The sequence below is a fragment of the Pristiophorus japonicus genome, chromosome 7, assembly GCF_044704955.1.
Source record: "Pristiophorus japonicus isolate sPriJap1 chromosome 7, sPriJap1.hap1, whole genome shotgun sequence".
Classification (NCBI taxonomy): Eukaryota; Metazoa; Chordata; class Chondrichthyes; family Pristiophoridae; genus Pristiophorus; species Pristiophorus japonicus.
This window is the reverse complement of record NC_091983.1, coordinates 161,117,457-161,140,343: the sequence shown is the minus strand read 5'-3', so window position 1 is coordinate 161,140,343 and position 22,887 is coordinate 161,117,457. Positions and strand designations below refer to the sequence as shown.

General features: G+C 44.2%; 1 protein-coding gene across 1 annotated transcript in view; it reads left to right on the top strand.

The window, feature by feature from the left end:
- LOC139267333 (uncharacterized) overlaps positions 1-22,887 on the top strand; it is a 95,362-nt gene that overhangs the window by 60,223 nt on the left and 12,252 nt on the right. The window contains exons 9-10 of the mRNA XM_070885478.1: positions 8,487-8,620; positions 16,987-17,115. Coding sequence (XP_070741579.1) covers positions 8,487-8,620; positions 16,987-17,115 — 263 coding nt within the window. The remainder of the gene's footprint in view (positions 1-8,486; positions 8,621-16,986; positions 17,116-22,887) is intronic.

Here is a 22,887-nt window from a genome sequence, read left to right as displayed (position 1 = left end):
ACTGTTGAAATCTTGACCTCCGATAAACGACTCAGACACCTTCAGCTCCTGCGGAAGTCTCTTTAATTTACTAGCTAGCAAGGGAAAGGTCACACTCAGTCAATGGCTAAGTGAACACCTCCGCAATGGTACAATTTCATGAGATATTTACAGTAAAATCCAAGTTATGGCCTCTCCCTGTGTATTGGCTCTGTCTCGCAGTCAGTGAATACAGATAAAGAGTTAATTACTACATCCTTGTCCTGACATGGTTTCCAGATATTTCCTTTTGTCAGGGTTATTAATTGGCCAGCCGGCCATTACTCGATGAGAGTGTGGTAATGAGCTATTACCTGCCTTGCATTGTGTCAGGATGGTCCAGTTTCCTAGTCAGTTATCTTTTTGTATCAAATGGATGAGGTCTCTACAAGAGATAATGGCTGGTGGTTTGAGTACTTTGAAAAGGGTGGGGTGGAGTGGAACTGGTGTCGTATAGACAATAGGAACGCACCACGGGTGGTACTTGTTTCAGCAGGACTTGTCTCCTAGCTGTCTGGTGGCTATCAGCCATTTCAAGCCAGGTTTAGCTGTTTATGCAAGCCGACTGCTTTATGCAGAAATTTCTGGAAGGACCAGGACTCCATTTTGTTATATATTGCAAAGGGCACAAAAATACCACGTGGTATCAGCTTAGATAAAAATACATTTCCACATCGTGGAGTCACTCAAGTGCATTACAGACATAACAACTATTGATCTGAGCTTCTATTTGAAATTGACCATAATAATTCTCAGATAATGTTTTAGCCCAGTCGATTGGAAAACATATAACCAATTAAAGATGTAAAGCAACTTATTAAAAACTGGCAAACAGAACCATAGGCATTGGTGTCAAGATTAGTTGAAAAATATGTACAGATCTAATGTAGAATTAGGTCGATTTGCAGAGGCTTCAATTTTACTTTATTATGGAGCAGATCTTTCTTTTCATCTCCATGTCTGTTTAGATTTCACTAACCAAACTCAAGTCACATGCTAGTGAAATTGGCAAGCTCCTCAGTTACCAGTTGATGGCTGCCTTCAAGGGACTGATTGACCCTTTCTCAAGATTTTTGTGTTCCTCAGTTATGTTTTAATTTTTCACATTACCATCTGTATAGTATTCCATATGGCATATAGACTTTAAAATTCCATCCTTTTTCAGTAGAATATAGAAATCTACTTGAGAATAATTACTATATTGTTTAAGCCCTATTCAAAATGTAATGTGATCACAGGAAACTCTCTTCATTCTTCTAAGGATGTCCAATTAAAAATTCTGGTCAGCAATCTAACATCACTGCAGCCTATTAAGAATTATTGAAAGGGAAAACCCAATTTTCAGGTCAAACAGGACCGAGTAACAGGTACTGTGTTAATAGGGAAGGCAGGTGATTGGTCTCCCATTTGGTTGAATAAGTCTTTTTGCATTTTAAAATAGAAGGCCACAGTATTGTGCTGACATTTGCTGCAATATTATATTTGTTAAATTAATTAAATTCATAGATGAGTCATACAAAGTGTATATATAACAATGGTGCACCATTATAGCACCTAGCTTCGCAGACTACAAAAAACCTGTGTGAAAATGTAATTTGCACACTAAATTTTACAGTATTATTGACACATTGCTGTACTGATACATGTTTAACAGTGAGCTCCACAGGGGAGTAAATATTCACCCTGCCCCGCTGTACTCATGTACTGTCGTATCCTTCTTTAAAAGAACAGCATCAGTCTATTTTTTTGCAATGGCTTTTAATTAATAGACTCATTCCTACACGAAGGAGCAATATATGCACCACCATAGAAAAAATAAACATTGTTTGTATTTACACTGAACTATATTTGCACTACATGGTCCCACATGGCAGACTGGTCACGAAAGTAAAAGCCCATGGGATCCAGGGCAAAGTGCCAAGTTGGATCCAAAATTGGCTCAGAGGCAGGAAGCAAAGGGTAATGGTTGATGGGTGTTCATGACAGGAAGGATGTTTCCAGTGGAGTTCCACAGGGCTCAGTACTAGCTCCCTTGTTTTTTGTGATACACATCTGTTATATATGAATAAAGAGTCTGACCAGATACTGTGAACTCAAAGTAAAGTGTGACCTTAGTCTTTTATTACAGATCTCCAGAGTCGCTCTCCAGCCTGTGAGGCCTCCTTAAGTACAGGTGCTCCCAAGGGATTGTGAGATCCCTTGGGACTCCAGGGGATGAGCCCTCTGGTGGTTACACAAGGTATTTACAGGTTTATATATATATAACAACATCAATGATCTAGACTTGAATATAGGGGGTATGATTAAGAAGTTTGCAGATGATACTAAAATCAGCTGTGTGGTTGATAATGAAGAAGAAAGCTGTGGTCTACAGGAACATATCTATCAACTGGTCAGGTGGGCAGAACAGTGCCAAATGGAATTTAATCCATTGAAGTGTGGGATAATGCATTTGGGATGGGTGTTGTGTATGCAATAGCTCAATAGACTGAATACTATAAACTCCGAACAGGTGCAAACCTGGCTCTATTTTATTAGGACCCAAAGTGATTACATTACAAGATGGCTGGCCTTTTATACCTGGGCCGTACACATGTACACACAGCCCAATGACCTCCAACAGTGGCGCCACCTGGTGGCTAGTAAACCCAAGCATACATACATGACCATATCCCCCTTTAAGATATTAGTAACGGTCTTTTTACAAATTGAGACTGTCTGGGGCTTTCCGCTCCAGAGTTGAGAGTCAGGGATTGAAAGTCCAGATTCATTGATGACAGCGGAATCCTCTGATGGCTGAGGGTAGGTTGGTTGGTCACTGATTGTGTCTTCCTCAGACTGTTCCGGTTCATCCGTGTGTCGCAGCTTTATCTGATCAACATGTTTCCTGCATGTCTGCCCATTCTAGAGTTTAACGATAAACAATCCGTTACTCTCCTTGGCCGTAACAGTACCGGCGATCCATTTGGGACCTTGACCATAATTCAGTACATACACAGGATCATTGATAGAAATGTCATGTGACACAGTAGTGCGATCATGATACCACTGCTGATTTTGACGTCTGTATTCAACATAATTATTCAAGTTAGGGTGGACGAGAGAGAGCCTGGTCTTGAGACCTCTGTTCATCAATAGTTCAGCAGGGGAGGCCCCGGTAAGCGTGTGGGGTCTTGTCCGGTAACTAAGCAATATGCGTGACAAGCGAGTTTGCAGTGAACCTTGAGTTACAAGTTTCATACTCTGCTTGATGGTTTGGACCACATGCTCTGCTTGTCCATTGGATGTGGGTTTGAATGGTGCTGACCTCATGTTTGATACCATTGAGTTTCATGAGCTCTTGAAACTCCATACTGGTGAAGCAAGATCCGTTGTCACTTACAACGATATCAGGTAGACCATGCCTAGCAAACATGGCAAGAAGGCTCTCAATGGTAGCTGTGGATGTGCTAGGTGACATGATTATTCACTCTATCCACTTGGAATAAGCATCCACCACAACTAAGAACATCTTTCTCAGGAAGAGACCTGCAAAGTCCATGTGGATCCTGGACCATGGTTAGATGGCTATGACTCCGCTGGTACTTTACTAAGCTGCATGCAAACATGATTCCAGATCAGAGTCAATTTCAGGCCACCATACATGAAACCTAGCAATGGCTTTCATCATGACAATACCGGGATGCGTGCTATGTAGATCATGCACAAATTTCTCTCTGCCTTTTTTGGGCATGACAACACGATTACCCCACAGTATACAATCTGATTGAATGGATAGTTCGTCTTTGCGACGGATGTAAGGTTTGGTCTCCTCTCACATTTGCTTGGGTATGGCAGACCAATCACCACTAAGGATACAACGTTTCACAACCGAAAATATCAGGTCCTGGCTGATCCAGGTCTTAACTTGGGCCATGACAGGGGTTCCTTCACTTTCAAAAGCATCCAGGACTAACAGTAGGTCTGCCGGTTGTGGCGTTTTCACCGCGGTGTGGGCAACGGCAGATGGCTCAATGCATAGACACAATTCTCAGTGCCAGGTCTGCGGCGAATGACAATCATAGGCAGATAATGTCAGCACTCACCTCTGGATGCAGGACGATACATTGGTATTGATAGCTTTGTTTTACAAAAACAATGAAATGAGTGGCTTGTGATCTGTTTTCAGTTCAAATCGAAGACCAAACAGGTACTGATGCATTTTTATAACCCCATACACACAGGCTAGTGCTTCTTTCTCTACCATGCTGTAGGCTCTTTCCGCCTTTGACAAACTTTTTGAAGCATATGCAACAGGTTATAATTTGCCCGACTCATTAGCTTGTTGGAGCACGCAACCAACATATGACGAAGCATCACAGGCCAATACTAGACGCTTACATGGATCATAATGTACCAGCAGCTTGTTAGAGCAAAGCAGATTAGTAGCTTTCTCAAAGTTCTATGTTGAGACGCACCCCAAACCCAATTGTCGCCTTTTCTTAACAGCATGTGCAGTGGCTCTAATAAGATGCTCAATCTAGGTAAGAAATTACTGAAGTAGTTGAGTAGACCAAGGATTGAATGCAGCTCCATCACATTCTGAGGCTTGGGTGCATTTTTGATGGCCTTGGTTTTCAAGTTCGTAGGCTTGATACCGTCAGCAGCAATTTTCCTCCCCAGAAATTCGACTTCCGGTGCCATGAAGACGCACTTAGAGTGTTTCAGTCTGAGTCCCATTTTGTCCAGGCGATGTAGAACCTCTTCCAAGTTGTTCAGATGTTCGGCGGAGACCAGTATGTCATCTTGGAACACGACGGTTCTGGGGATGGACTTCAGTAGACTCTCCATGTTCCTCTGAAATATGGCTGCAGCCGAGTGAATTCCAAAAGGGCACCTGTTGTAGATAAACAGTCCTTTGAGTGTTGATGCACTAAGTTTCTTCGACGTGTTGACCAGCTCCTGGGTCATGTAGGCCGACGTCAGATCCAGTTTTGTGAACGATTTCCCCCCGGCTAGCGTTGCAAACAGGTCATCAGCCTTCGGTAACGGGTATTGATCCTGTTTCGAAACTCGGTTGATCGTATCCTTGTAGTCTTCACAAATCCTGACCGTGCCATCACTTTTCAACACGGGAACAATGGGGCTGACCCATTTGTTAAATTCGACCGGTGATATGATCCTTTCACGCTGGAGTCTGTCCAGTTCGATTTTGACCTTCTCCCTCATCATGTACGGAACTGCCCCAGCTTTATGATGGATGGGTCTTGCATCCGAGTCCATGTGGATCTGCACCTTGGCTCCCGTGAAATTGCTGATGCCTGGTTCAAACAGTGAGGGGAACTTGCTCAGCACTTGAGCACATGGAGTATCCTCCTCCGACAAGAACGCTTTGATCTTGTTCCAATGCCATTTGATTTTTTCTAACCAGTTCCTGCCAAACAGCATTGGACCATTGCCTGGAACAATCCATTACAGTATATCGTGAACCACACCATCATACGACACCTTGATTACTGCACTGCTAATCACCGTTATGAGTTCTTTCATCTACATACGCAACTTGGCATTGACTGGACTCAGTTTAGGCCTCACAGCCTTAGTATCCCACAGCCTGTCGAATGTCCTCTGGCTCATTATTGATTGACTCGCACCCATGTCCAATTCCATCAGTACCAGCACACCGTTAAGTTTCACAATAATTATCAGTTGGCTGTTTGTTAGGAATGAAAACAGTCCATACACTTCCTCCTTTAGTATCTCTGATTGCATATCCGGATCCGCGCTAGACTGGTCATCATCTTCCACGTGGTGTGTTGCAGCACGCTTGCTCAGTTGCGGACACATGCACTGGAGGTGCCCCATTCTCGAACAGCCTTTACAAATATACTGTTTAAACCGACACTGATGATTTCCCCCACAATGCCAACACGGTGATATCGGATTCATTCCCGTTGGCGGACTTTGAGCAGCCACAGGTTTCGCGTACGCAGTCGGGTAGGCCCTGCCATATGACGATACTATCTTGTTTACAGTACTTGCCAAGTTCTGATTTTTTAAATGATATCTGCTTTAAGCTTTTGTCAGTCATCATGCATGATTGGGCAATCGTGATGGCCTTACTCAAATCCAGCATCTCCGCTGCCAGTAGCTTACACGCAGGATCACCTTGTGGTTAATGCCAATTACAAAGAAGTCCCGCAGCATGTCTGCCAATGCAGTTTCGAACTTACACGGTCCAGCTAGACGTCTTAGGTTGGCAACGAATTCCGATACATCCTGGCCCTCAGAACAAATGTGGGTATAGAATCGATATGTTATGATGATGCCTTCATCTGGTTTGAGATGGTCACGTACCAGAGCACACAATGTTTCATAGTCATTGTCCATAGGACATAAGGGCAAGAGGAGATTCTTTGAGTCCATAGATTTTCAGACCGCAGACCGTGAGGAGGACCCCCCTGTGCCGAACTGATTCTGCCTCTTTCCCCATTTTGTTGGCCATGAAGTACTGGTTCAAGCGGGCTACAAAGTCTGCCCAATCTTCTCCCTCCATGAATCGCTCCAGAATTCCAATTGTGCTCATTTTTGCATGTGAAGGTTCTTGTTACCTCGTCGCCAAATGTGTATGCAATAACTCAATAGACTGATTCCTGTCAACTGCGAACAGGTACAAACCTGGCTCTACTTTATTAGGGCCCAAAGTGATTACATTACAAGATGGCTGGCCTTTTATACCTGGGCCGCACACACATGCGCACAGCCCAATGACCTCCAACAGTAGTGCCATCTGGTGGCTAGTAAACCCAAGCATACATACATGACAGTGGGCTAACAAGGAAAGGGAATACACATTTAAATGGTGGGATACTGAAGTGTAGAGGAACAAAGGGACTTTGGAGTGCATGTCCACAGATCTCTGAAGATAGCAGACCAGGTAGATAAGGTGGTTAAGAAGGCATATAGAATACTTGCCTTTATTAGCTGAAGCATAGAATACAAGAGCAGGGGGTTTATGCTTGAACTGTATAAAACACTAGTTAGGCCACAGCTGGAGTACTGTGTGCAGTTCTGGTCACCGCATTACAGGAACGACGTGATTGCACTGGAGAGGGTACAGAGGGTTGCTGGGAGTGGGGAATCTTAGCTATGACGATAGATTGAAGCGGCTGGGGGTTTGTTTTCCTTGGAACAGAGGAGGCTGCATTGAGTTGTATAAAATTATGAGGGGCCTAGATATTGTGGATAGAAAGGGTCTATTTTCCTTAGCAGAGGGGTCAGCAACCAGCGGGCATAAATTTAAAGTAATTGGTTGAAGGTTTAGAGGGGATTTGAGGGGAAATTTCTTTACGCAGAGGGTTGTGGAGGTCTGGAACTCACTGCCTGAAAAAGAGTGCTGGAGGCAGAAACCCTCACACATTTAAAAAGTACTTGGATGTGCACTTGAAGTGCCGTAACCTGCACGGTTACGGATCTAGAGCTGGAAAGTGGGATTAGGCTGGATAGCCTCTTGTTGGCTGGCATGGCAATGGGCCGAAATGGCCTCCTTCCGTGCTGAAAGTTTCTATGATTCTATGAAAGGACGTGACTGCTGCCAACAGCATAAAGTTCTAAAAGACAGTCAGGCAGAAAAGGCTGTGAACATTATCCTGCTAGTTGCGTGTTTATAAATCAAATTGCTAGCAGGAAAATGATGCGCATCTTTAATTTTATTTGCATTTCTTTATAAAATTATTTCCAACAAGGGAAAAAAATGCTAGAGTTGACATTTACGCAGATCTCCGTCTGTTGTAAATGTTATTTTTAAATTTGGGACCCGACAGTTATACACAGATGTTTCTGAGCAGCTTCCAGTTCGTTGGCAGGAGTCACTCCCGATTATGAAAACAGAATATGTGGACAAAGTAGTCATACTTGATTGGCTGGGAATGATGGTTATGAAGTTGTTCATGCCATAATGAGGAATTTTATCAAACCTATATACATTTTTTCCCTCTGAAATTATTCAAGAGTTTCCCCAAATCATTCCAATTTTTTTCATTAATAAAGTCAGGATTAGCAGATTTTAAAATCCTTTCAACTTTTCCTCTCCACTTCTCTCTTCACTGAAGTATGCTCGTACTAATGTATATCCCACAGATATCAGTAGTACTGCTGTATCTTGCTCAAGTGGCTATTCTTAATGTGGGAGGTGACACTCGACTGTGGGGTTATTACAGCCAAGCCCAATTATGTTTGAATCCACCCTCCACATGTGCACATCCCAGCAGGCTCTGGGTAGTGCCCTCATCCAAACATATTGCTGCCAATTGCAGTACTCCTACTGCCACCTGGTCAAAATCAGCAAACTCAGCCTAGATTGGGGATCAAACCCTGGGACTTTCCAGAGCTGTGTGGCTCAGTTACACGCTGCCCTAAGCAGCTGAGCCATGAGGAGCAATGTCAGATTCCATTTCAGAATGCACTGATGATCTTTTTCCTCACCACAGAAGACATTCAAGCAGACATCGTGGCCATGAACTGCATGCCTCAGCTGCATGAATTGCTGAAGTTCTCCAGTGAAAGTGTGAATGAAGCAGCTCTTTCTGTTCTTACCACTTTGTCAGAAAATCGCTCCAACACGGTAGGAGATGTTTTGTACTGGAGATTTTCAAACATCCAGGCAAAATAAGTACCGATTATAGTTTTATGATTTCCGGAAAAAAAATATTGGGGCTACCCATATAAGTTTCGAGAAGCATCTGGTTTGGGCTGTTATCAATTATTACTTACTGGATTAAAGAAGTGTCAAATAGTCTAGAAGCAATGAAAAATAAAATCTATTTTAGAAACTAGTTGGCACAGTAGTGGGTTAGAAGTTGTTCACTTGTCTCTGCCGAAACTGAAAAGCAGCCTCCTCACTCAGGTGCAAAGGTCAAATGAGAATCAAGTCTGCAGTAGTCTCAGTCAAGTTGTCAGTGGACACAGATCATCCACAATTAGGGGCGAAGTGATAATCTCACTTGGAAAATCCCCTAAACTGCATGATGAGGGAACTGGAAGTTGTACTGGCTTTTCGGGACTTGGGGTTCAGGCATATTACTGAGGCTAGTAGAGGAAACTTATTCTGTATCTGACTGTTATACGTGACTGAGGAGTGCATAACGCCGACACTGGGTGGAAAAATATTTTGCCCATCCGTACTAATTTTTTTTTTTTAAACTTTGATGAGCATGAAAAAAAAGTATTCCAACTATCCTCATCTATGTTGGAATGTATAATTGAGAACAGAGTGACTGAGCACTTAAAGAAATTTGAGCTGATTAGAGAGAGCCAAAATGGATTCGTAAAGAGGTGGTCATGTCTAATGCATCTAATTGAGTTTCTTGAGGAAGTAACTAAAGTAGTAGACAGGGGAATGTCTATGGATGTAGTTTATATGGACTTCCAGAAGGCATTCGATAAGATTCCATTTAAGAGATTGTTAGCTAAAATGAAAGTTCATGGAATTCAAGGCAAATTATTGGCCTGGTTAGGAGATTGGTTAGTCAGAGAGTAGGAATAATGGGTATGTACTTAAATTGGAAGGCTAGTGGTGTCCCACAAGGATCTATGCTGAACCTCAACTATTCCCTGCTTATGGGGATTTCATATGTACAGAGCTTCCATAAGTATGAATCGGGATCACATAAAAAATACCTCTCATCAAATAAATTTATAAAAATACATATATAAAATTAATTAAAATTAAATATTTAAAACAAAAATGTAATTAAAAAATACATGTTTTAACGGAGCTAAACCTTATTACACAAGGTTTTTAATATATAAATGATTTAAAAAAACAGCAAAATAATTGTGTCAAACTCTTACGCTGGAAAATGCAGGCATTACACCTGCTTTTACCAAGTGTAAGAATTTCATGGACATTCGCTGGGCAGAAGTTGGAAAACTAGCCCTACTCTCTACCAGAAAATGCCCTTTTCAGGGGGTTTCGTACAATCTATGGAAACTTGACAGATCGCAAATTCCAGGTTTTAGCGCATGCGCAGTGCATGCCTAAACTCCAAACTTGTCCAGTCCTTACTTGTGCGCACCTCGTACACGCCCGTAGGTGCTGCAAATTCAGCCACTATATTTATTAATGACTTAAACAACACAATTGAGTGTCATATATCTAAGTTTGCCAATCACACAAAAATTGGTGGTGTAGTAAGTAGTGTAGATGGGAGCATAAAATTACAAAGAAACATTGATCGATTAAGTGAGTGGGCGAAACTGTAGCAGATGGATTTCAATGCAGGTAATTGTGAGGTCTTCCATTTTATAGACCAAAATAGGATAGATCTGAGCATTATTTAAATGGTGAAAAGCTAGGAGAGAGAGGCGGGAGTCCAGAGAGGCAGCGGCCTATAAAAGGCTCAGCAGTCCAGGGAGTCGAGAGAGGTGGGAGTCCAGAGAGGCAGCGGCCTATAAAAGGCTCAGCAGTCCGGGGAGTCGAGAGAGGCGGGAGTCCAGAGAGGCAGCGGCCTATAAAAGGCTCAGCAGTCCGGGGAGAGTCGAGAGAGGCGGGAGTCCAGAGAGGCAGCGGCCTATAAAAGGCTCAGCAGTCCGGGGAGCGTCGAGAGAGGCGAGAGTCCAGAGAGGCAGCGGCCTATAAAAGGCTCAGCAGTCCGGGAAGCGTCGAGAGACGCGAGAGTCCAGAGAGGCGTGACTTGTGCAGCTCCAGCTGAGAGAAGTCAAAAAAGAAGTAGAAAGAAATCAAAAGGTGACGTCACAGCCAACGTGGTAAGTGATTGGCTGCTGATTGGTGAGTAGTTTTTCTTTTTCTTTATTAGTCAGTAACTTTTAACATTGTTGTCGCCAATTTAAGTGTACCTAAGGGTTAAGTCATGGCAGGACAGCTCGGTCACGTGATATGCTCCTCCTGTACCATGTGGGAACACGGGGACAACACCAGTGTCCCTGACGACTACATGTGCGGGAAGTGTGTCCACCTCCGGCTACTGACGGTCCGCGTTGCGGAGTTGGAGCTGAAGGTGGATTCACTCTGGAGCATCCACGATGCTGAGAATGACGTGAGTATCACGTGTAGCGAGTTGGTCTTACCGCAGGAGAAGGGTCCACAGCCAGCGAGGGAATGGAAGACCAGCAGGAAGAGTAGTGCAAGGAAGGTAGTGCAGGGGTCCCCTGTGGTCATCCCACTGCAAAACAGATACACTGCTTTGAGTGCTGTTGAGGGGGATGACTCATCAGGAGCGGGCAGCAGCAGCCAAGTTCATGGCACCGTGGCTGGCTCTGTTGCACAGGAGGGCAGGAAAAAGAGTGGGCAAGCGATAGTGATAGGGGATTCAATTGTAAGGGGAATAGATAGGCGTTTCTGCGGCCGCAACCGAGACTCCAGGATGGTATGTTGCCTCCCTGGTGCAAGGGTCAAGGATGTCTCGGAGCGGGTGCAGGACATTCTAAAAAGGGAGGGAGAACAGACAGTTGTCGTGGTGCACGTTGGTACCAATGACATAGGTTAAAAAAAAGGGATGAGTTCCTACGAAATGAATTTAAGGAGCTAGGAGCTAAATTAAAAAGTAGGACCTCAAAAGTAGTAATCTCGGGATTGCTACCAGTACCACGTGATAGTCAGAGTAGGAATCGCAGGATAGCTCAGATGAATACGTGGCTTGAGCAATGGTGCAGCAGGGAGGGATTCAAATTCCTGGGGCATTGGAACCGGTTCTGGGGGAGGTGGGACCAGTATAATCCGGACGGTCTGCACCTGGGCAGAATCGGAACCAATGTCCTCGGGGGAGTGTTTGCTAGTGCTGTTGGGGAGGAGTTAAACTAATATGGCAGGGGGATGGGAACCAATGCAGGGAGATAGAGGGAAACAAAAAGGATGCAAAAACAAAAGACAGAAAGGAGATGAGGAAAAGTGGAGGGCAGAGAAACCCAAGGCAAAGAACAAAAAGGGCCATTGTACAGCAAAATTCTAAAAGGACAGAGGGTGTTAAAAAAACAAGCCTAAAGGCTTTGTGTCTTAATGCAAGGAGTATCCACAATAAGGTGGATGAATTAACTGTGCAAATAGATGTTAACAAATATGATGTGATTGGGATTACGGGAGACGTGGCTCCAGGATGATCAGGGCTGGGAACTCAACATCCAGGGGTATTCAACATTCAGGAAGGATAGAATAAAAGGAAAAGGAGGTGGGGTAGCATTGCTGGTTAAGGAGGAGATTAAGGCAATAGTTAGGAAGGACATTAGCTTGGATGATGTGGAATCTATATGGGTAGAGCTGCAGAACACCAAAGGGCAAAAAACGTTAGTGGGAGTTGTGTACAGACCTCCAAACAGTAGTAGTGATGTTGGGGAGGGCATCAAACAGGAAATTAGGGGTGCGTGCAATAAAGGTGCAGCAGTTATAATGGGTGACTTTAATATGCACATAGATTGGGCTAACCAAACTGGAAGCAATACGGTGGAGGAGGATTTTCTGGAGTGCATAAGGGATGGTTTTTTAGACCAATATGTCGAGGAACCAACTAGGGGGGAGGCCATCTTAGACTGGGTGTTATGTAATGAGAGAGGATTAATTAGCAATCTCGTTGTGCAAGGCCCCTTGGGGAAGAGTGACCATAATATGGTGGAATTCTGCATTGGGATGGAGAAAGAAATAGTTAATTCAGAGACCATGGTCCAGAACTTAAAGAAGGCTAACTTTGAAGGTATGAGGCGTGAATTGGCTGGGATGGATTGGCGAATGATACTTAAGGGGTTGACTGTGGATGGGCAATGGCAGACATTTAGAGACCGCATGGATGAACTACAACAATTGTACATTCCTATCTGGCATAAAAATAAAAAAGGGAAGGTGGCTCAACCGTGGCTATCAAGGGAAATCAGGGATAGTATTAAAGCCAAGGAAGTGCCATACAAATTGGCCAGAAATAGCAGCGAACCTGGGGACTGGGAGAAATTTAGAACTCAGCAGAGGAGGACAAAGGGTTTGATTAGGGCAGGGAAAATGGAGTATGAGAAGAAGCTTGCAGGAAACATTAAGACGGATTGCAAAAGTTTCTATAGATATGTAAAGAGAAAAAGGTTAGTAAAGACAAACGTAGGTCCTCTGCAGTCAGAATCAGGGGAAGTCATAACGGGGAACAAAGAAATGGCGGACCAATTGAACAAGTACTTTGGTTCGGTATTCACGAAGGAGGACACGAACAACCTTCCGGTTATAAAAGGGGTCGGGGGGTCTAGTAAGGAGGAGGAACTGAGGGAAATCCTTATTAGCCGGGAAATTGTGTTGGGGAAATTGATGGGATTGAAGGCCGATAAATCCCCAGGGCCTGATGGACTGCATCCCAGAGTACTTAAGGAGGTGGCCTTGGAAATAGTGGATGCGTTGACAGTCATTTTCCAACATTCCATTGACTCTGGATCAGTTCCTATGGAGTGGAGGGTAGCCAATGTAACCCCACTTTTTAAAAAAGGAGGGAGAGAGAAAACAGGGAATTATAGACCGGTCAGCCTGACATCAGTAGTGGGTAAAATGATGGAATCAATTATTAAGGATGTCATAGCAGTGCATTTGGAAAGAGGTGACATGATAGGTCCAAGTCAGCATGGATTTGTGAAAGGGAAATCATGCTTGACAAATCTTCTGGAATTTTTTGAGGATGTTTCCAGTAGAGTGGATAAGGGAGAACCAGTTGATGTGGTATATTTGGACTTTCAGAAGGCGTTCGACAAGGTCCCACACAAGAGATTGATGTGCAAAGTTAGAGCACATGGGATTGGGGGTAGTGTACTGACATGGATTGAGAACTGGTTGTCAGACAGGAAGCAAAGAGTAGGAGTAAATGGGTACTTTTCAGAATGGCAGGCAGTGACTAGTGGGGTACCGCAAGGTTCTGTGCTGGGGCCCCAGCTGTTTACACTGTACATTAATGATTTAGATGAGGAGATTAAATGTAGTATCTCCAAATTTGCGGATGACACTAAGTTGGGTGGCAGTGTGAGCTGCGAGGAGGATGCTATGAGGCTGCAGAGCGACTTGGATAGGTTAGGTGAGTGGGCAAATGCATGGCAGATGAAGTATAATGTGGATAAATGTGAGGTTATCCACTTTGGTGGTAAAAACAGACAGACAGACTATTATCTGAATGGTGACAGATTAGGAAAAGGGGAGGTGCAAAGAGACCTGGGTGTCATGGTACATCAGTCATTGAAGGTTGGCATGCAGGTGCAGCAGGCGGTTAAGAAAGCAAATGGCATGTTGGCCTTCATAGCAAGGGGATTTGAGTACAGGGGCAGGGAGGTGTTGCTACAGTTGTACAGGGCATTGGTGAGGCCACACCTGGAGTATTGTGTACAGTTTTGGTCTCCTAACCTGAGGAAGGACATTCTTGCTATTGAGGGAGTGCAGCGAAGGTTCACCAGACTGATTCCCGGGATGGCGCGACTGACCCATCAAGAAAGACTGGATCAACTGGGCTTGTATTCACTGGAGTTCAGAAGAATGAGAGGGGACCTCATAGAAACATATAAAATTCTGACAGGGTTAGACAGGTTAGATGCAGGAAGAATGTTCCCAATGTTGGGGAAGTCCAGAACCAGAGGTCACAGTCTAAGGATAAGGGGTAAGCCATTTAGGACCGAGATGCGGAAGAACTTCTTCACCCAGAGAGTGGTGAACCTGTGGAATTCTCTACCACAGAAAGTTGTTGAGGCCAATTCACTAAATATATTCAAAAAGGAGTTAGATGAGGTCCTTACTACTAGGGGGATCAAGGGGTATGGCGAGAAAGCAGGAATGGGGTACTGAAGTTGAATGTTCAGCCATGAACTCATTGAATGGCGGTGCAGGCTAGAAGGGCCGAATGGCCTACTCCTGCACCTATTTTCTATGTTTCTATGACAAGTGGAGGTCCAGAGATTTAGGGTTCGATATACACAGATAACTAAAATGATGCAGTAGTCAGCTACAAAAAAATAATCAAAAAGGCTAATAGAGTATTAGCCTTTATAACTACAGGGCTAGAATATAAAATATATGTAACCCCTGGTTAGATCACATCTGGAGTACTGTGTACAGTTCTGGGCATCGTACTTTAGAAATGATGTATGGGCCTTAGAAGTACAGAGCAGTTTCAGCAGAATATAAGAATGTTAGCAGGAATCCAAGGGTTAGATTATGAGGAGAGATTACATAAATTTAGCTTGTATTTCCTGGAATATAGAAGATTAAGGGTTGATTTAATTGAGGTTTTTAGGATTTTGAAAGGAATAGGTTAGATAGAGAGAAACTTTTCTGCTAGCGGGGAATCTAGGACAAGGGGACATAATCTTAAGATCAGAGCCAAGCCATTCAGGAGGGAATTGTTGGTGTTCAGAGGGACCTGGGTGTCCTTGTATACGAATCACTGAAAGTTAACATGCAGGTACAGAAAGCAAATGGTATGTTGGCCTTCATTACAAGAGGATTTGAGTATCAGGGTAAAGACATCTTAGTGCAATTATATAGAACCCTGGTGAGACCACACTGGAGTACTGTGTACAGTTTTGGTGTCCTTACCCATGGAAGGATATACTTGCCATAGAGGAAATGCAATGAAGATTCACCAGACTGATTCCTGGGATGGGGAGATTGTCCTATGAGGAGAGATTGAACAGGCTAGGCTTATATTCTCTAGCATTTAGAACAATGAGGTGACCTCATTGAAACATACAAAATTCTTACAGGGCTTGACAGGGTAGATGCAGGGAGGATGTTTTCCCTGGCTGGGGAGTCTAGAACCAGGGGTGAACAGATTCAGAAGGGGTCGGCCATTTAGGACTGAGATGAGGAGACATTTCTTCACTCAGAGGGTGGTGAATCTTTGGAATTCTCTACCAGAAGGCTGTGGTGGTTCAGTCATTGAGTATATTCAAGACAGAAATCTTCTCTTCAGCCCTGGATGCTGAAGCCAACTGTAGTGCCACACAACACTGTGAATTTAGACACGGAGCCATTAGGGGAGCTGGTATTAAGTTTTCTAATCAACATGCCATATATACACAATAGCAAAATACTGCAGATGCTGGAATCCAAAGCAAAAACAGAAAATGCTGGAAACACTCAGCAGATCAGGCAGACTCCGTGGAGAAACATTTAATGTTTCAGGTCTGCAACCCTTTGTTTCCAGCATTTTCAATTTTTGCGCTCTATTTATGTTGCGTCTCTCCCTTCATCTTAACATTTATAGGTAACACGTTATTCCATAGTTATTGTCCTCTGTTTAAGACATACCTACATACAATTTCTAGTCTGAGTCGTCCAAAGTTATCCGTTCTCAGGGCTTTGATGAAACCAGTCTTCAGCTGGAAGGTGGAAGTGAAGCAATCCTAGTTGACTCAAGTAGTGTTCCTTCCCTGCCCAGAGAAATTGCCTTGCTTCCACTCAGGGCCTGCTCCTGCTTCCTTGACCAATATTAACAATTTGTACGATTCTGCATCAGAGAGGGAATGGGGGATGACTAAAGCAGAGCTGTCAAATCCCGTGTACGAAACTTTCAATCACTACTTAACTGCATACTCCAGGTATCACTTTCTCCCCAAAAACGTAAACATAATTAAAAGCAGCAAATGGGCAAGATTAGATAATAAATTATAACAATTTTTTCTCCTACAATCTTCGAACACGAGAGGGGAAGATGCTAGTCCCATTCAGGATGGAGCAGAACATCTATTTTTTGTGGCACACTTAGATGTTGTGCTTTATATTTTGGGCTAAATGTTACCCTAAGTTCATGCTGTTGAATGTGTCATACTGTAGTTTGTGATTTAATTTAAATGATAAAATGTTACACATATCAATAAATTTACATAAAAGAATTGCCTCATCAACTGTTAGAAACACCATGGGGGATCTATTAGTAATTCATAAATAAGGACATTGTGAAGTGTAGGTAGTACACGATTAGTGCTGTAAAGCAGTTTAATTGGTTAAGCATTTTATTTTCTTTGCAGGATGCCATTGTGTCAGAGAATATCTTGAAAACTTTGGGGAAGTTACTGTTAATTCACAAAACAAGTCATGGAATCAGTAATCATGCTGCAACCATAATCCATAAATTAGCTACGAGTGAGACTCAACAGGTAAGTTACTGTGCTGAAGGTATACTTCCCCCAGAGTACACTAATATTTTAAAATTGTGATTATGGGAACGATTCTGTGCACTGTTAGTACCTTCTCATGGAAGATGATTTGTCCTTAAGGAACAGACTATACATTTAACCTCCACACTCAAGGTTAAATTCACCAATCTCTGTGCTACCAGCAGGGAGTCACACTCAAATGGTGCTCAGGTTGGAGAATTAGTGCTACAGGGTTGTATAATGTATCTCTACCTCTGACCTGTATTTGCTTCAAGCACTGCTCTCCACTGCAAGTGCAGGGCATTTCTGAGCCTTAAACAACAACCCAACTCTGGAGCAGCAAGGCAGCACTACAGACGGCTTATGGCTGAGGTCCAACATAAAACCCAGTACCTAAAGAACAGGCGGTGGATGGAGAAAACACAGGAGATACAGCAGCTGGCCGACAGCCATGATGTGCAAGGATTCTTCACCTACTGTCCAAACACCCGAGGCCCCACCCCACTGCTGGCCAAGAACGGGGAAACACTCATCAAGGACACCGAGGCAGTCAGGGCCCACTGGAAGGAGAACTTCGAAGATCTTCTCAATTGAGACTCTGCCTTTGACTTGAGTGTTCTCGACTCCACCCCGCAGCATGCTACCCACCACCACCTCAGTAAAACCCCAATGCTGCACGAGGTAGAAAAAGCCGTAAGACAGCTCAAGAACAACGAGGCTACGGAGCGGATGGAATCCCCGCTGAGACACTGAAGTATGGCAGAGGTGCACTATCAGCACGAATACATGACCTCCCTCCAGATGAGAGAGATGAGGAGAGTATACCGGGAAATCTCAGAGCTGCAGTGATCATGACCATCTTTTAAAAAGGGGACAAGTCCGACTGTGGCAACTACAGAGGAATCTCCGTTATCAGCCACTGGGAAAGTTGTCGTTAGAGTCCTCCTCAACTGTCTTCTCCCTGTGGCTGAGGAGCTCCCCCCCGAGTCACAGTGCAGATTTCGTCCCCTACGGGGCACAATGGACATGATATTTACAGCGCGACAGCTTTCGACCTTACAAAAGGTTTTGACACGGTCAACCGCGAGGGTCTATGGAGCGTCCTCCTCAGTTTCGGATGCCCCCAAAAAAGTTTGTCACCATCCTCTGCCTGCTCCACGACGACATGATCCTTACCAACGGATCCATTACAGACCCAATCCACGTCCAGACCGGTGTCAAACAGGGCTGCGTCAACGCCCTTCTCAATCTTCCTCGCTTCCATGCTTCACCTCACAGACAACAAGCTCCCTGCTGGAGTGGAACTAAACTACAGAACCAGTGTGAACCTGTTCAACCTTTGGCGTCTCTAGGTCAAGTCCTGCACATATAGAAAGGCTGAACTCCAAGTCATGGTCAACGTATTTACTGAGACGTACGAAAGCATGGGCCTTACGCTAAACATCTAAGACAAAGGTCATCCACCAGCCTGTCCTCACCACACAGCACTGCCCCCCAGTCATCAAGATCCATGGCACGGCCCTGGACAATGTGAACCATTTCCCATACCTCGGGAGCCTCTTAACAAGGGCAGACATTGACGACAAGATTCAACACCGCTTCCAGTGCGCCAGTACAGCCTTCGGCCACCTGAGGAAAAGTGTGTTTTAAGACCAGGCCTCAAATCTGCCACAAAGCTCAATGGTCTACTGGGCTGTCGTAATACCCGCCCTCCTGTATGGCTGAGACATGGACCATGTACATTAGACACCTCACGTCGCTTGAGAGATACTACAACGATGTCTCCGCAAGATCCTACAAATCCCTTGGGAGGACACACACACCAACGTTAGCGTCCTCGACCAGGCCAACATCCCCAGCATTGAAGCAGACCACACTTGATCAGTTCTGCTGGGCAGGCCACACAGTTCGCATGCCAGACACGAGACTCCCAAAGCAAGCGCTCCAATCAGAACTCCTTCACTGCAAACAAGCCCCAGGTGGGTAGAGGAAACGTTACAAGGACACCCTCAAAGCCTGCCTAATAAAGTGCAACATCCCCACTGACACCTGGGAGTCCCTGACCAAAGACCGCCCTAAGTGGAGGAAGTGCATCTGGGAGGGTGCTGAGCACCTCGAGTCTCATCTTAGAGAGCATGCAGAAACAGGCAGTGGAAAGAGCACGAGACAAACCTGCCTCGCCCATCCTTTTCCTCAACGACTATCTGTCCTACCTGTGACAGGGACTGAGGTTCTCGTATTGGACTGTTCAGCCACCTAAAGACTCATTTTGAGAGTGGTAGCAAGTCTTGGAGGAACTGCCTAGGATGATGATGATGATGATACTCTTCACTGGAAGCACAGGATTTTATGAGCTTTCCGTTGTAACAAATTGAAGATCAATTTGAACAGGATGTGTTGGAGCATCAGTAAATAATGACAGAGCAGTTGAATGAGGATTCAGTCCTCCACTCTGGCAACTTACCTGCCCTGTTGTCAAAAAAATGCCAAGTGGTGTCCCAGGTTTTTGAGGGGACAGGGGGCGGGAAATCAAATGGGAAGTTATGGATCTCTTTGTTACCAGGTGTAGCATTGGCAGATAATTGAAGCACTCCATTTTTCCAGCCCTCTTAAGTACAGGCAACACACAATGCAGGATAAGAAACAGGAGCAGGAGTGGACCATTTGACCCCTTGAGCCTGCTCCACCATTTAATAAGATCATGGCTGATCTGATCATGGACCCGGTTCCTTTTCCCTGCTCGCTCCCCATAATCCTTCACTCCCTTATCGTTCAAAAATCTGTCTATCTCCGCCTTAAATATATTCAATGACCCAGCCTCCACAGCTCTCTGGGGCAGATAATTCCACAGATTTACAACCCCGAGAGAAGAAATTCCTCCTCATCTCAGTTTTAAAAGGGCGGCCCCTTATTCTGAGACTGTGCCCCCTAGTTTGTTTCCTCAATGAGTGGAAATATCCTCTCTGCATCCAACTTGTCGAGCCCCCTCATTATGTTATATGTTTCGATAACATCACCTCTCATTCTTCTGATCTCCAATGGGTATAGGCCCAACCGCCTCATCTCCAGAATCAACAGAGTGAACCTTCGCGGAACTGCCTCCAATGCAAGTATATCCTTCCTTAAATATGGAGACCAAAACTGTACGCAGTACTCCAGGTGTGGCCTCACCAATAACCTGTACAGTTGCAGCAAGACTTCTCTGCTTTTATATTCTATCCCCCTTGCAATAAAGGCCAACATTTCATGTGCCTTCCTGATTACTTGCTGTACCTGTATACTAACTTTTTGTGTTTTATGCACAAGGACCCCAGGTCCCTCTATACTGAAGCACTTTTGCAATTTTTCTCCATTTAAATTATAATTTGCTTTTCTATTTTTTGTGGATAACCTCACATTTTCCGACATTATTCTCCATCTGCCAAATTTTCGCCCACTCACTTAGCCTGTCTATATCCCTTTGCACATTTTTTGTGTCCTCACAATTTGATTTCCCACCCATCTTTGTATCAGCAGCAAACTTGGCTACATTACACTCGGTCCCGTCATCCGAGTGATTAATATAGATTGTAAATAGTTGAGGCCCCAGCACCGATCCCTGCGGCACCCCACTAGTTACTGTTTGCCAACCAGAAAATGACCCGTTTATCCTCTCTGTTTTCTGTTAGTTAGCCAATCCTCAATCAATGCTAATATATTACCCCCACCCCCATGAACTTTTATCTTGTGCAGTAACCTTTTATGTGGCACTTTATCGAATGCCTTCTGGAAATCCACATACACTGGTTCCCTTATCCACTCTGCTTGTTACATCCTCAAAGAACTCCAGCAAATTTGTCAAATGTGATTTTCCTTTCATAAAACCATGCTGACACTGCTTGATTGAATTATGCTTTTCCAAATGTCCTGCTACTGCTTCCTTAATAATGGACTCCAGCATTTTCCGAATGACAGATGTAGGCTAACTGGTCTATAGTTTCCTGCTTTCTGTCTGCCTCCTTTTTTAAATAGGGGCGTTATATTTCCAATCCGCTGGGACCTCCGCAGAATCCAGGGAATATCGGTAGATTACAGCCAATGTATCCACTATCTCTGCAGCCACTTCTTTTAAGACCCTAGGTTGCAAGCCATCAGGTCCAGGGGACTTGTCTGCCTTTAGTCCCAGTATTTTACCGAGGAATACAATCACTATCACTAAGTAGTAAGTTCCTCCCTCCCTATTGCCCCTTGATTATCCCCTGTGTTTAGTGTCTTTTACAGCATAGACCGATTCAAAATATTTGTTCAAAGTCTCTGCCATTTCCCTGTTCCCTATTAATAATTCCAGTCTCATCCTCTAAGGGACCAACATTTACTTTCGCCACTTTTCCTTTTTATATACCTGTAGAAACTCTATATTTCATGCTAGCTTACTTTCATAATCTATCTTCCCCCTATTATTTTTTGAGTCATTCTTTGCTGGCATTTAAAAGCTTCCCAATCCTCTGGCCTCTGACTAGTCTTGGCCACATTGTACACCCTTGTTTTCAATTTGATACCATCCCTTATTTCTTTAGTTAGCCACGGTTGGTTATCCCTTCTCTTACACTGAGGAGAAAAATATTAGTGAAGACAAATGTAGGTCCATTGCAGTCAGAATCAGGTGAATTTATAATGGGGAATAAAAAAATGGCAGACCAATTGAAGAAATACTTTGGTTCTGTCTTGGGACCAGTACAAACCGGATGGTCTGCATCTGGGCAGGACCAGAATCAAAGTCCTAGGGGGAGTGTTTGCTAGTGCTGTTGGGGAGGGTTTAAACTAATATGGACAGGGGGATGGGAATCTATGCAGGGATACAGAGGGAAGTAAAATGGGGGCAGAAGCAAAAGGTAGAAAGAAGATAAGGAAAAATGGAGGGCAGAGAAACAAGGGCAAAAATCAAAAAGGGCCATTCAGATAATAATCTGCCTTCCTGTTTGGTTCTGCAATGTACTGTTCAAGGAAACAGTGGTGTATGAAATAATACAATGAACTCCGTACTGTGAGCCAGTGACTAGGTGTAACCTGGTCAGTCTTTAATGGCTTCCAGAAGTGAAGTTAAAGGTGAAGTTCAGGTTATATACCGGGCCCAGCACGAGTGTAACTATGACCCTAGGACCTCCGACGGTAGTGCCCCCTGTTGGTGGGCAGACCTTATGTACATACACTACAGAAACTATCCCGGATAAACGCTGTGAACTCTTCAAGGCTACCTTGGCCAATTTGCTTTGTCCAATCGCCCCCGATTATTGCCGTTCCTGTTACAAGCCTCCATTATTTCTTGATTTATACTCTGTCCAACAGTGCAGCTACTGTTGGGGGCCTATAGATTACACACACCAGCGACTTTTTTCCCACATCTCCACCCAAACTGATTCAACATCTTGATCCTCTGAGCCAACATCGTTTCTCACTAATGTACTGATCTCATCCTTTATTAACAGTGCTACCCCACCTCCTTTTCCTTTCTGTCTGTCCTTCCGAAATGTCAAATAACCCTGAATATTTAGCTCCCAGACTTGGTCGCCTTGCAACCATGTCTCTGTAATGACTAAGTAGGACCTCAAAAGTAGTAATCTCGGGATTGCTACCAGTGCCACGTGATAGTCAGAGTAGGAATCGCAGGATAGCGCAGATGAATACGTGGCTTGAGCAGTGGTGCAGCAGGGAGGGATTCAAATTCCTGGGGCATTGGAACCGGCTCTGGGGGAGGTGGGACCAGTACAAACCGGACGGTCTGCACCTGGGCAG